The sequence below is a fragment of the Syzygium oleosum genome, unplaced genomic scaffold, assembly GCF_021117445.2.
Source record: "Syzygium oleosum isolate NSW1041296 unplaced genomic scaffold, Sole_v2.1 Sole_v2.15, whole genome shotgun sequence".
Taxonomy (NCBI): domain Eukaryota; kingdom Viridiplantae; phylum Streptophyta; class Magnoliopsida; order Myrtales; family Myrtaceae; genus Syzygium; species Syzygium oleosum.
In genome coordinates, this window is record NW_026607499.1 from 7,921,241 (window position 1) to 7,936,306 (window position 15,066).

General features: G+C 42.7%; 2 protein-coding genes across 2 annotated transcripts; one reads left to right on the forward strand and one right to left on the reverse strand.

The window, feature by feature from the left end:
• Positions 1-1,147: 1,147 nt before the first annotated feature.
• On the forward strand, positions 1,148-5,485 carry LOC115675521 (actin-7-like). The gene is made up of 6 exons (XM_030598230.2): positions 1,148-1,384; positions 1,525-1,606; positions 2,974-3,047; positions 3,506-3,899; positions 4,319-4,932; positions 5,178-5,485. The coding sequence occupies exons 3-6, from the start codon at positions 2,988-2,990 to the stop codon at positions 5,241-5,243; spliced, it is 1,134 nt and encodes a 377-aa protein (XP_030454090.1). The 5' UTR covers positions 1,148-1,384; positions 1,525-1,606; positions 2,974-2,987; the 3' UTR covers positions 5,244-5,485.
• A 3,032-nt stretch (positions 5,486-8,517) lies between these two features.
• LOC115675379 (RING-H2 finger protein ATL79-like) lies at positions 8,518-9,437 on the reverse strand. The gene has a single exon (XM_030598005.2). The coding sequence runs from the start codon at positions 9,337-9,339 to the stop codon at positions 8,698-8,700; it is 642 nt and encodes a 213-aa protein (XP_030453865.1). The 5' UTR covers positions 9,340-9,437; the 3' UTR covers positions 8,518-8,697.
• Positions 9,438-15,066: the final 5,629 nt, after the last annotated feature.

Sequence of the window (15,066 nt, forward strand, 5' to 3'; positions counted from 1 at the left end):
GCATTTCCACGTGTATAATTCAATTTTTTAAATATTTTTTTCTGATTTTTTTTTCTTTCTTTTCTTTTCTTTTCTTTCTTCTTCTTCTTCTACCATGGCCGGTGGCCGGAGGCCAGCCACCGGCCATGGCAGGCCTCGCCGGGCGTCGCCTTCCTCCGGGCGAGGCCCGACGAGGCAATCGTGGCCTCGGCGAGGCCACGGCGGCCTCGCCCGAAGGAAGGCGACGCCTCGGCGAGGCGAGTCGTGGCCTCGGCGAGGGCCGGCCTCGGCGGATCGGCGAGGCAAGCCCTCGCCAAGGCCACGGCGGCCTCGCCGAGGCATCGCCTTCCTCCGGGCGAGGCCACGGCGGCCTCGCCGGGGAGGAAGGCGACGCCCGGCAAGGCTGGCCATGGCCGATGGTCGGACGCCGGCCATCGGAAATAAGAAAAAAGAAAAGAAAGGAAAAAAGAAAGAAATGGAAAAAAAAAGAAAAGAAATGCCACGTCAGCCCCGGCGAGCCACATCAGCCTCCAGCGAGCCACATCAGCTTGAGAAATTAATAAAAAAATGCCACGTCGGATTTCCGGCGAAATGGCACTTAAGTGATCATTTTTCTCAACTTTTGGCACTTAAGTGATCCGATTGAAACTTTTGGCACCAAAGTGAGCGCCGTACACAACTTTTGGCACTTCTAGTGTTCTTTCCCAGCCTTTTGAGTAGGACTCCGTGTTCAAACCTTTAATCTAGTTTTTACGTCTATCTTGTATAGTATTCAGCGCAGTTTTAGGATATAAACTAGTCTTTGTATATTATAACCATACATTATGCTGATGATTCTACGGCTATAAACTGATTTTGACAGCTAAGATTTTCGTAGCACCATAAACTCACTGTTTCCCATCTAAACAGGAGAGATACCTCTTGCCATGTTCTCTCTTATCATCACATCACTCGCGAAACTAGTCAATATGTATGCATGTAGATTATAAAAATATTTAAAAAAAAAAGGGAAGGAAAGGAAGGAGGGAGGAGTAAAGCGAAAGAATTGTAGGCACATTTTGATTCCAGCTCCAAAAGTTGTCGCCCACTTTCATGGCGAGGAGGCCTACCACTAGCCCCTCCCTCACTCTATCAGAGTGGCCACCTTGCCTTCTTCTTCTTTGTTCTTTCTACTTTCTCCTTCCATCATCCTCCTCTCTCTCTCTCTCTCTCTCTCCTCTGATGCTTTTGTTCCTCTTCTTTTTGAAAGGAAAAAAGGCAACATTGATCACCCGCATTGCCAACTGTAACTCGTGGTCGCTGGTCACTCCTCCCCCCACCTTTTTTCCCCCACTCTCTGCACAAATTCTATGAATCCCATCTCCCTCATTCCATTCCCACTGCTTCTTCTGCTTCTGGGTCTCAGGTAAAGCTCGAAAACCGAAGCAAATTTCGTTCCTTTCCATTGCCATTACCTGCTTTGGTTGTCATCTTCTCTGCTTGGGATCGAATTTCGGGTGACGTTTAGCATTTGCTGTTGACTTGGGTTGTTGGGTTTTTCTCCAGGTTGTAGCAGGTCTCCATTCTCTCTCACTTTTGCTTAAGAAGTGGGAGATCGAGGAGGTTTCCTAGAGAAGAAAGGAAGAAGGTAATCCAATCTCTTGTGAACTGATGAGTTTGTACGCTCTTGGGCTTGGTTGCTTTATGGACTATTACTTGCTTCTCGACGTGATCAAGCGAAAAAATAGGAGAGAAAGGGTATTCCTTTTGATGTGCTTGGTCGTTTAGAACCAGACAGATCAATTCATGATGATGCTGTACATAGCGACTCAAGTTTTAGTCATCATCAGTTGATCGGTAGCTGTTTGATTAGATCTGAATGAGTTAAAGCTGCATTTATCGATTCATGAAGAAAATTCTAACTAATTCAAGCTTCTGGATCAATCAGCTGTAGCCAATACATCATTGTCTAAAGTAGGCACATTGTTACTAATTTAGTTCCTTATTGCGGGATGAATTTCAGTTTGCTCGAAATAATGCCTTCAGAGCATCTAGAACCATACTGAGCTTTAGTGAAAGTGAGCTGTAATATTGATTGAACTGTCTAAACTGCTTGCTAAGTTTTCTTTGAGCTATAAGAATATGAGAGAGAAACCAAGAGCAGGTGCATGCATTCTTTGTCAAGATCTATGTCACAGTATGGATACCCTGACAATTAGGCTTCCCTGGACACCCTTCATTTTTTATGAGATAATAATGATGAAAGTGGTTGTTTCATTCACTCCGTAGACCAGGCCCCGTTTCATAGGTTTGCTCAATGCTAGTTAGTTGACGGTTAATAGGACAGTTATTCATAATTATGAAGGCATGGCATGTTGATCTCACTTCAATCTTAAGATTACTCGATCACTTTTATAACTTGAATATTGGTAACAGGCACCACTAATATCAAGTTTGGGCCAAAAAAACCAAAATTATATTATGGAGAACTCTATAATGTATGAATGTTTGCTTGTGGCTCCACTTTTCCTGATGCTTTGCTACTTTAAGAATTCCAGCACAGTGGTGGATTCAGTCTAGGCTACCATCTTGACCCACCTCCTCGGATAGTGCTTCTTCCTGATGTATTGTTCAAGAATCTGATGGAAACATGATATTAACTTTTCCGCAGCGCTAGTAACAGGATTTCTATCTTTTCAAGTTTTTGGTATGATAGGTAGTTTCGTTTTGAGTGTGTAGTTGTTACACTTGGTAAAAATGTTGACCCTGGTTAAAGATGCATTAGACTAGTAAGCTTTTAAGATGTCATTTTAGATTCAAATTTTGCTAAAAATAGTTTTTTACCCTATAAAAGTTAAAAAGGAAAAAACGAAAATTGTATTCACTTTTTCAAATTTGGCTGATGGCTCTCTTACCTGGTATGTGTGTGCACTATCACTCAACTTTGGACTGAAGCACGCTTAGTTAATTGGTTAATCTGACAGGACTTTTGTTTGTTTGTTTGTTTGTTTGTAGAGCTTTTCCAAAGTATGGCGGAGACAGAGGACATTCAGCCCCTTGTTGTCGATAATGGGACTGGAATGGTTAAGGTAAGAGTTTCTATTGTTGTATGAGTAATGTCTTAACTGATTGCTTCACACCATTCAAATATGCCCAAACCTTGTTCTTCGCATCATGTTGTTGGGCATATGCATGCCATATTGTTTAGGGCCACGAGTCTTTGCTAATACTAGTTGCTACTCCTACTGTTCTATCAAGTCAAATGTGTAGAGGTCAAATGACCTGATCCATCTCAATATCTCATGATTAGAGTGTACCTTGCCATGAAACTTGTTCAATATAAGTCTTGAAGAGAAATGGTTGAACTCCTCAAGTGTACGCAATATGGCCTTGCACACAAACTAAAGCACCTGATCAGTTCCAGGTGCTATAAGTTCTACAGGTTTAGATGAGTCAGGCACGAGAGAGTCGAGTTGCATCACACATAGCCATTTTAGTATCTGCATGAGGTGTCATGTTCCTAACTCATGCTTATACAATTGAATAGGCTGGTTTTGCTGGAGACGATGCACCAAGGGCTGTTTTCCCCAGCATTGTAGGTCGGCCAAGGCATACCGGCGTCATGGTAGGAATGGGGCAGAAGGACGCTTATGTGGGGGATGAGGCGCAATCTAAAAGGGGTATCCTTACACTGAAATATCCTATAGAACATGGTATTGTTAGCAATTGGGATGATATGGAAAAAATTTGGCATCACACTTTCTACAATGAGCTCCGCGTGGCTCCTGAAGAACATCCCGTGCTCCTCACTGAAGCACCCCTCAATCCTAAGGCGAATAGGGAGAAGATGACCCAGATCATGTTTGAAACTTTCAACGTGCCCGCCATGTATGTTGCCATTCAAGCTGTACTCTCCCTTTATGCCAGTGGTCGTACTACAGGTTTGTTCCTGAATTAGAATCTTATATTCCACTTGATGATGGAATGCTTTAACAGATTGTTAATTTGATAACCTTGCAAACTTTTCACTTTGTTAAGTTTTTGTTGGTTAAGGAAGTTAGTCATTCTTCCACTTGTCATGACCTCATGAATTTGATAACACAATTCAAGAAGGATATAATAACTACCGCAAATAATACGGAATTGAGATATAAAAGAAAGGAAATCAAAAGAGGTTCTTGGATTGCTACTCAATTGAGTAACAACTTGACACTCTGACACAGCAACATGAAATAATCCAATTAACAGCAAGTGATTTTGGTCTTCCTATATGTGTTTTCGTCTACTTGCCTGCTTAGTCCTTCTCAGTAGTTTAGCTCCTCATGGCAGTCACTTTATTAATAAATTTTTTCCCAATCAGGTATTGTGCTGGATTCTGGTGACGGAGTCAGTCACACGGTTCCCATTTATGAAGGTTATGCACTCCCCCATGCCATTCTTCGGCTTGACCTTGCTGGAAGGGACTTAACCGATGCTTTGATGAAGATTTTGACGGAGAGAGGTTACTCATTCACCACAACAGCTGAGCGTGAAATTGTCCGCGACATAAAAGAGAAGCTTGCCTACGTGGCTCTTGATTATGAGCAGGAGCTTGAGGCTGCTAAGAGTAGTTCATCAATTGAGAAAAGCTATGAGTTACCCGATGGCCAGGTAATAACAATTGGAGCAGAGCGTTTCCGATGTGCCGAGGTTCTATTTCAACCATCGCTTGTCGGGATGGAAGCGCCTGGAATACATGAGACCACATATAATTCAATCATGAAGTGCGATGTCGATATAAGGAAAGACTTATATGGGAACATTGTGCTTAGTGGTGGCTCCACCATGTTTCCTGGCATTGCAGATCGTATGAGCAAGGAGATCACTGCTCTAGCACCCAGCAGCATGAAAATCAAGGTGGTGGCTCCCCCAGAGAGAAAGTACAGTGTTTGGATTGGAGGTTCAATATTAGCTTCCCTCAGCACGTTCCAACAGGTAACTTCATTGCACAGACTTACACTATTCGTTTCTTCTATCTTTTCAAATTCAATGGTAATTTGACGTGAGCGTCATCTTTGTTTGACCTACAACGTAATAATGCTTCTAGTAGGACAGAGACATTAATGGCTTGCTTATTTGCGAATTCATGAGTTTCTCCTAGTAAAAAAACAAGATGATTTGGATGTGTTCTACAACCTACTCACTTTCTGTGTTATTCTTCTGGTGCTTACTCCATACAGATGTGGATATCAAAGGCCGAGTATGATGAATCCGGGCCATCGATCGTTCACCGGAAGTGCTTCTAGATATGTCTTTGTGATTCTCCGGCGTGCAGTTTTTGCTTGTGTCTTAATGACAGTGGATTTTCGGATGATTGGGTAATATCGTGTTTGGGTTGGCTTGTCTGTCCCTTTCTTTAGCCTTGTCTATTCTTGAGCTTGATAAAACCATACGCGTCACACAAGCTTATACATATTTAGATCTGCTTGAATTATGTATCGGACTATCGAGGATGATTGTAATGGCAATTTCCTGGTTGCATCTAGAATCCTTCTCCCATTCTTTGTTTGTACTCCGAATCTGTTCAGCATTCTTTAGCTTATAATGGTATTTTTAAGAGTGAAGATCAGTTGCCTTGCATCCTCTTTTTGCCTTCTCGACTACACTTGCTATTGCATGGAGAATCGCAACTGAGCAAATGGGCTAGGAGCCACTGTCACTGCCGACACAGGCGGCTAGTGGTGTATATATTTCTTAGCTAATCATCTCGATCCTAGTAATGTATATATTTCTTTCATCATGGTTCGGTTCGATTCAGTTCAGTTCCAATGGATGGTTTGGTCTGAGTTTTTTGTCTGACCATATTTGACCGGTGGGGTTTGACCTTGAAGCCCACCAAACCGCACCGTGCTCACCTCTACTAGTAAGTGTCTCGATGTTCTTATCAAGCATCTGTTAATCATATTTAACAAAAAAAAAAATACTTAGAACGAAGAACTATGCACACAATACACGAGAAATTTAATGCGTTGGAGGCTGGAAATTTTCCTTATTCAGTTGCTTAACAAGTAGCTTTGAATGCACTTGCTAACGAATCGGTTTATCAAATAGCTGCGCATCTCCATCGATCCGTTCTATTCAAGCGAAACAATCTAATTTGTTGCTGCCTTGTTCCCTTTCGCAAACTGAGCAATAAGCTTTTCGCTTTAGTGCCATGGAGTTTGAAGAAGGATCAGCAACCATATGAGTCAATAGACGAGCGAAGACCCTTCGATCCACACTTGTTTGCCCCTTCCTCATGTGAAAGAGGTATCCTGAACAAAAACAAATGTAATTGTAACGATATCTGAAAGACAACTCCAACCTTTTCTCTTATATATCTGGCTCTGGCATGAGTAATGGTGATGGATAATGAAAACGAACCGACCGTCCGGTTCGAACTAGATGAAGTCGGTAGTATGTACACATAATGAAGGCATCGGAGGTGCACAAAATATATCTGGTATGTCGGGATCGACATGAAAAGATTGACCTAAGAGTACTTGTAACAAGCGTGTCACGTGTCGTTAGACCTGTCAAAATATATCATAAACCAATTTCTTAATCTGTGTGTGGGGGTTGAGTCAGCATATGTGTTCGTTATATTGTAAACAAGTTATAAATGGGTTTAGAATGGCAAAACCCAAAAATATATGGGTATTAAATGGCTTCATTGTTTACCCAAACCAAACCTATCTCCGTAACTTACTCTTCAGTTCTTCTAAGAAAATAACGGACTCATCAGACTATTCCAAGTTCGGTGAAGTCTTGATGGGCTCGCAAAATAGGCCCGACTTCACCCTTATTAAAAATATCAAGATGGCTTCTTTCCCCACTCCCCCCCTTGTTTTTTATTTTTATTAATCTTGTTTAGTCCATTAGCTATTGGAGTATAGCTTTCCTCCGTTGCATTTTTATTTTTAGGTAATATTCTAATATTAGTTCTTGCATTGCAATTCATGGTCAGCATAAATCGTCTTATTCAATATTTTACATTCCATTTAATTTAAATTTCAACTCCTCCACATTATTTTGTTGCTATGATTTTATAAATTCAACACCAAGTACTAACTTTCTCTTATTCTTCATTGTGAATCAATACAAAAAATTGAAAATTCAATGCAATTTTGAAAGCTAATTCTTTTAGCATCTTATACCAAATAACATATACCCATGAAGAGCTTAAAATGGGTTGACTAAGTTGATGTTGGTTTTCATAAATAGGATTGAATATGGATGTGTTTTAATTAGATGGGTCGTGTCAGGTCGGGTACGAATTGGATACAAGTTGAGTATTGCACATAAATGGATCAATTTGGGTTGGATTTTCGACCTGGCCCAATCCACCCATTTTGACTAGGGGTGATCGGTTATCGGTCCCGTCCGGTTCCTAGGTGGAACCGAGAATCAGGAACCGGTCACTTAGGATTTAGTTCACATTTTACTAATTTATGTCAATGAAGTTCACTTAAGATTTAGTTCACATTTTACTAATTTTTGTCAATGAAGTTCGCTTAGGGTTAGTTCACATTTTACTATTTTTTTCTGAAGAAATAAAAAAAAGGTATGTGTAGTCCGTCCGGTTCCCCCTTGGAACCGGAATCAAACTATTTGGACACCGGTTTCACTTTTAGGAATCGGGAACCGGACCGACACTCTTGGGAATCGAACCCAACCGATCGATTCAGTCCAGTCTAGTCGGTTCCCGATTTCGGCGGTCCGTTTTGCACACCCTTAATTTTGACCGCCCTACTTGTCGTCCTCAATAAAATCCGGAAAAAAAAAATATCCCCAAACAAGAAAAGAAAAAGCCGAGGAACCACATGAAAACGCCACTCCGGAAAGGACCGGAACCGGCGACCGCGATCCGCGTGACATCTCCGCCGAACCGTCGTACGTACGCCCCGTCGTGTTTTTGCACCTCTTCCCCGGTTCTGCTTCAGCGCCCGAAACGCTCGTCCCTTGGCGAGGCTTTCCCGGTAGTGATTTTCGCTCCCAAATTTGCCAGGACTGCAAGGCATCCTCTGTATCGGAACTTGAGGTAGTAGCCGAGCGAGAGGGACCACGGACACGAGAGAGACGTTGCAGCGACAGCGATCGATCATCCTCGCCTACATGCCAATCGCCAAGTAACGTCGCAATAAAAACTCCGATTTCGGTAGGTCGAATCCGCGAAAAATGAACCCCGGTTTCGTTAGGTCGAATCCGCGGAGTAGGCAACGGCACTTCATAGCTCGTGCCGGCCTCACGATGCTTGCCCGATTTCGCTCGGTTTCGCGCAATCGAGCCTTCGCTCTAAGCCACAATCATAGATGAAGATTAGCTACTCCCATCTTTCCCATGAGTTGTAGTCTCCATGGCGATGCTACACTGGGCTAAGACATTTCAATAGCTCAAGTCCGAGGTCAGTGATTTTTCGGTTCGGTTCGGTTCGGTTACGGAAATAAATGAAATCCGTGGACCGCCCGTGGATTATTATGAACTGCGTACGTCGTATCGGCGATCGATTATGTTAATATAGAGTCCGGAATTAACTGATAATTACTATATAATCACTGTTCAATCTTCCCTTTGATGGTCAAGTTGACGACATTAGCTCCAACATTTGCATCGATGTTCAAAATATTTACATTGCCATTTATGGAGTACTCAAAATAATTGCATTAATTAGGCAATGTAAACTAAGAAAATTGGCCAGATTAGAGCCTTTCCCAGTAAGTTTCATATGCTCGCGGCTCCTCCGGGAAAGCTCTCGCCAGCGGAATCCGTCCTCCGATCGGCATTCTCACGGCAATGGTCGACGCCCTCCGATTCGGAGCTCCCTGAGCGGTCGACGACCAAGCTGCTCCGGCAGGTCGGGCACGACTTGTGCGAGCGCAGCCACCTCTCGATGCACTCCACGTGGTACCCGTGGCTGCACGTCGCCAGGACTCTGATCCCGTCGCCCTCGACGAACTCCGTGAGGCAAATCGCGCACTCCGCCTCCGTCCCCGCCAGCTTCGTCACCCCCGGCACGTAGGTCACTGCCGGGGCCGCGATCAGGTCGGAGTCGCCGAGCTTCGGCTCGAGCTGCTGCTCCTGCTGGCGGCGCCGCTGGTGAGCCGCCGACGGTTGGCCACGGCCGCCGCCGCCACCGCCGCGGAGGAAGCAGCGGATGGCGGTGTTGAGGACGAGGGCGCAGATGAGGCCGCAGAGGAGGACGATGAGGATCATTGCGGCGTTGGCCTCGAAGTCGCCGGTGGCGGAGTAGGGATGCCATCGGCAGGTGGAGATGTCGCACGTGGCCGGTGAGGGTTGCGGCGGCACGAGGTGTGGAGTGGTCCGAGGCACCGGCGGGGCGACTAATTCCGGTGCCGGCCGCATTTGCTGGATCTTGAGCCTTTGTTGGGTATGTGTGTGTGTGCGTGTGTGCGACGGGAAGTTGGTTTTGTGTTTGAGAGAGAAAGAGAGAGAGAGATTGCGTGGGAACAAAGGCCGGGGTGATATTAATATAAGAGAACCGGAAGAATGAATACTGCACAGAATCGTGTCTACGCAGACCAACACCAACACCAACACCAACACCAACACCGACACCGATGTTGGTCTGCTTAGATCGAGCCTACGTAATAATTTCTCCGAGCAACAAACGCATACCGCCTAATCGAGTGCCGAAACCTTTCGCACGAAGCAAAAGAAGGAAAGAAAATAAATGCTCGGACATACTTTTCTTCGATTGCCGACATGGTATGGTACCTATTTCGCTCGAATCTCGATAATTATCCGGCACCGTCGAAATCGGTATGGTTGATCACTCGCGCATCAATTGTACCATTATGAAAGAAAAGAATTAGAAGGGTGTAATAGGGACAATCCTGCATTATTTGAACTTTACAAAAGGAAAAAAAAGGTTGGTTCTTCTCTTTTGTCCATATGATTGACATGATTGATATAAATAGTTCATCCTCATGATGAATTTTTGTTTTACTTTTTTTTTTGTGTGTGTGGGGCCAAATTAAAGAAATGTCAATTTTCAATAGCAAAAGCATAGTCGAAAGAAAAAAAAAAATTAGACAAGCGAAATCTTGACCCTCCTATACTTAAATTAAAATATTACCTTAAATAGGGTCTTATTGATAACTATCACCAGTTAAGTTAATTAAAAGTGGAAATAGATAGAACAGTCATTTAATAGAAGTAGTAAATTTTAGATTTCCAAAGAACATTTAGAAAGGCTTAACAAGTATCCAGGGGCGTCTCTTGAACATGTTCCTTGTAATTGATCAAAGATCTTATGTTTATAGATGTCCAAGCCGATTACCATGTGGTCATTGGGACTCGAGTGATCTGATGGTCGAGATAGGATGGAGTCGCAAGATGCTGATGCATTTCATTTAAAAGAGGTTGCTCGAGGAGTTCTCTTGGGAAAGAAACCCGATTCATTTTCTTGTTTTATATATGCAAGGTGCGTAATCATATAAAGATGGTACGCGCTTTCACTCGAATCTTGCAGAAAAGAAGGCACGGTTCCACCGACCTGAGAAAAGTAAGGGAAAAAGGTCGCCTGAATAGCCGTGGATGACGAAATTAGTCATACGTATGCTAGGGTGATGATATCATACTGAGATCTAGTCGACTAAGTTACATTTGGTAATACTAACTAGGAATTCACATCGTTAATTTGTACGAGAGGTGTTGTTTTTGGTAAGAAATATCGAATAAATGAGTGTGTGTTTTTTTTTTTATCTCATATTGAAGCCATCTGATAAAGTTAATTCTAGTGTTCTTGTGTTATTTCTCAAGATTAATGATCATATTAAATAGCTAGTTTACTTGCACAATTAGTCCTTTAATTTCAAGCTGAAGTAGGCTAAGGGCGTGAATGAAAATCATTCTGCTTTTAGAATAGATTTCTGGCCAGAAATAGATTTTTTTGTTTCTATTCCCTAGACGAGTTTCTAAATAAAAATATGTATTTGATAACGACATAAAATTTCTCTTCACATAACATATTTGTTAGATAATGACACAAAATTTCTCCCTCTTACGCTCTTTTCCATTCATCGACGGGTGACGGGAGACGGTGTATGGCGGCAGGTGACGGGAGGCAAGGGCAAGCGATGAAAAGAGTTTTTATTTCTTTTTTTGTTCCAGAAACAAAAAAAAGTAAAAAAAAAATTACTTTTCATTTTTGTTCCAAACATATTTCCGGACTAAAAATTTGTTCCGGAAATAGAAAAATGAAATTGTGTTACCGAACGATTTATGTTCCAAACTTGATCTCGGGAACAGAAAAATTAAAAAATAGAGAAAGAAAATAGTTATCATGCGCGCTCTGAGCATGCTTATCATGGAGCCATGGGAAAGAGATGAATCACATACTTCTGACAGATTCTTTTGTGTAGAATGGCACCGGATGTGTTTGCAAAGATTGATATGGCGAATCTACGCTTAGCCAAACACCATTTGACACAGGAGTCACAGCAAGCAACAAAGCGTTGGGATCAAATAAGCTTCTGCGCATCGGTTCTTTGCAAACCCTTTGGTGCACTCAGCATCATTCTAAGATGAATCCCAAACGAGTACGCGCAAATGATCATCTGCTGATGATGGAACGTGAGGGTGATGAACCTCAGAAGATAGGAGAGAGAGAGAGAGAGAGAAAGAGAGAGATATGGATAAGCTGACAAGAGTAAATGACAAGAACATAACTCCGGTCGTCAACATCCCACCAAACAAACGACTCCCTATACTGAATGATCTCTTTGGGTTCCAAGATGTAGACACTTCCAGAGCGCCCCTACGTCTCCATGCCTCTCTCTCTCTCTCTCTCTCCTCTGTGCGTCCGAACAGAGAGGAGAGAGAGCCAACGAGAGACGTCTTCACATGCAGATTTCTGTGGTGAAGAATGATTGAAGTTGCAGCGTCATGATCAGAGAGAGAGCGGCATGGAGGGCAGGGTTGGCATCTTGTGGGGAGCTCTGGACCCACGAGCTGACTCACGAAAACCCGAAGAAAGACCAGGGCCATCTCTCTCTGTCTCTCTCTCTCTATCTCTCTGCAAATTGGGGAGAGTGTTTGCAACAACATTAACTGTTGCCCTGCAACGCAGGCAACTGAACAGTGAATCCATGGAGGATTGGAGGGCATCCATTCCTTTCACATTTAGTACACTCGTCGTGGTATTTTCCTTGGTGAAGAGGGTGGCGATTGTGCAGGCATGGCGGGCCACCAGCCTCCAGCACGAAGATGTCCCCTTTTAACCTTTTGAATAAGTACCATTTCTTTTTTGACCAAAAAAAAAAAAATGAAGTACCATTTCTAATCTTAAAAAAAAAAATTGTTCTCCCTTTTTATTTTTATTTTGGTTGAAGAAAGGTATATGGAAAGGGGACGTTCCAAACCCATTCCATTATTCGACCCAAAAAAATAAAAAACCATTTCATTAACATCGTCCTCTTACACTCCAAACTCGTCACAAACTGGTCACAAAATTTCGGTATAATATCTCAAACCCGCCTTACTAAAGTAGCCCGGTTCCCGCCGGGTACGCGTAACCCTTCAAAATAATTTATTACAAATAATAGTTACACGTTGAATATATAATAAGCTACCTCAAATTCGCAAACGCGACTATTTATTCAAAACTCATGTACTATAATCTCCGATTAGAATTATGATGAGTCCGAGACATGAGCTTGGAAGAATTTAAGATCGATGATCATGTTTTACAGCAATTAGAAGTTATGTGTTAACTGGTATATTATACTAAAGTTTGTTCTTAGCAATCACAAATGTCTATAATTAAGTAGCCTGAAGTTTTGACATGGTAGGCAAACTTGAAAAAATCCCAAATGACATTACAGCATCCTAATAGAGTTAATAGCTAGACATATTTACTCAACTGAGGGATATAAAGGAATCATAAATACGACGTACCCTAAACCCGTTCTGCTTTCCCAATCACACTACTAATTTACGCCCATTAGGGTTTGAGAGGGTCGGATATCCTATTATGGCCGCCTCCTTCCATCCTTGTCGAAGCCGAGTTATAAATTAATGACGAGTAGCATGGGTACCTGCCTTGTCCCCTAGCAACATTAAGCTCAAATCTCACGTAGGATCCAGAAGAATGTTCAAACAGAAATTCCTAGGTTCTTAAGCCAATTTGCATACAGGTTGATGCCTTCTCATAAGAATAGTTGCACCTTGATCTCGGGATAATTATCAAAAAAAAAAGATTAAAACTTATTGTACGAATGTCAATTCAGTCATAAACATTCTAATTGATCAATTTAGTCCTAAACTTTTTGACGATTTGCCAATGTAATCCTTCTGGCCAATTTTGGCTGGAAAACGCTAATGTGGACGCCAATTGTCTTACGTGACATAGCCAGTAACGGTGGGTGCTAACATGAACAATTTTTGTATTTTTTTTCTTATTACTTTGCTTTTCTTTCTTTTCAAATTTTTTTTTTCCATTGGGATCGACGATGTTGCTGACCCTTGCCGGCCACTGGGCGAGGGCTTAGGCCCTCGCTCACTGCTTGCGAGGATTGCGGCCCTTGCTTGTACCTTCGCTAGATATGGGCGAGACCCACCTTCCCCACGGCTAGCGAGAGCCTTGCGGCCCCCTGCCTAGTGGTTGGTGAAGGTCGCTAGTCATCTCTGAGACCCAGCGACCCTCGAAGGCCACAATGAAAAAACTTATAAGATGTTATCTAGCCTGTGCCCTAACAATAATGCTTGGTCGATGTCTCTCTCCTCTCTCGTTAAAGTTAACATAATAATATGTTACCTTGCAGTAGTCATGCTGTCGCTCGCCATCCTCAACAAGAAAGATCAAAACACCGTCCTCTCCACGCCACCGGGGCCGTATGTGCGCGCGCATGCATCTTTTGCGAATTGAAACATAACGACATCCTATTGCGGTTATTTGCACTATTGCTTAACCAGATGCTCTCTCTTCCTTAAAGTTTTAAACTTCAAAACACTAAAAAAACATGTCTTTATAATTTAAATTGAACTCGATTGGACCATGAAATAATATTCTTAATAAATGCATCGAGAACTAAACCCGAATGAAGAAACTACATCCTCATTGTGACACAATGAAGGAATCTAGCTTCATTTCTAGGGTAAGCCCCTCTTGATGCGAATTCTGTGTAATCTGTGAGTTAAGTCTTTTTCGCTTTTCTGCAGCATCTTCTTCCACGGCTTTCGTGTAAGAGTATGAGGATGCTTTTCTATATCTTGATTCGTCAACCAACGCTCGTGGAGGCACGTTTTGGCGGCCTTCTTGTCTGGTGGAATTGTACGACGACTATATCCCATCTGCTTAAGTTACCTAGATGTGGGTTAGCAGTTAATGGTTATGGTGCAGTATTTTCTTTTGGAGCAGTGTCGTCCAAACTACAGATTTGGAAAACTAGGTTGCTCGGTTGAAGGGGGAGGCAAAAGGCGGCTTTTCCCGGTTCCCAATGTATGTTACACTGCCCTGCCTTCCTAAAGGCCTAGTGTATGTGAAAGCTGCCCATTAGTCTGGATCTCCCGTGTGCAAAATCGGAAAGAAGGCATATGGAAGAAGGTCTGAAACATCAATGACTCCGTCCAAGAGCTGCAACAAAGAAAAGGAAGTAGCGTAAGGTGGTCTTTTAACCTTTGCTATAGACGCAAGTACTACTCTTGCATGGTCGAGTACTACTGAAAGATTTTCTAAGATTATTTCGATTGCTTTGACAATGAGGATTCGAAATATCACATGTTGATCAATCAAAAAGATATTCAACAACTGAAAGATCGATTCTTTTGTGACCACGCCTCTTCAGCCCTCCTCCTCCTCCCCCTCCTCTTCTTCTTCTTCTTCGCCGAATCACGATTGAGCAAGAGCCGAGGCATCTTCCTCGTCTCTCCGTCTTGGTCATCTTTGGTTTTATCATACTATCACTTTGCGACCATGAGCTTAACCCAAATCAAGATCATATAACTTCATTCATAAATGTGCATTTCGGAAGGTGCGCCATTTATGAAGGAAGTTATATGAATGTGCATTTCAAAAGGTGCGCCATTTTTTTAAGATGAACACTTCTATTTCTTCTAAAGTACCGGGCA

Bases quoted from the DNA above. Each gene is read 5' to 3' on its own strand.
- LOC115675521 (XM_030598230.2), top strand. From the start codon at position 2,988: ATGGCGGAGACAGAGGACATTCAGCCCCTTGTTGTCGATAATGGGACT. The intron at 3,900-4,318 runs GTTTGTTCCTGA...TTTCCCAATCAG, and splicing joins TGCCAGTGGTCGTACTACAG to GTATTGTGCTGGATTCTGGT. The intron at 4,933-5,177 runs GTAACTTCATTG...TACTCCATACAG, and splicing joins CCCTCAGCACGTTCCAACAG to ATGTGGATATCAAAGGCCGA.
- LOC115675379 (XM_030598005.2), bottom strand. From the start codon at position 9,339: ATGCGGCCGGCACCGGAATTAGTCGCCCCGCCGGTGCCTCGGACCACT.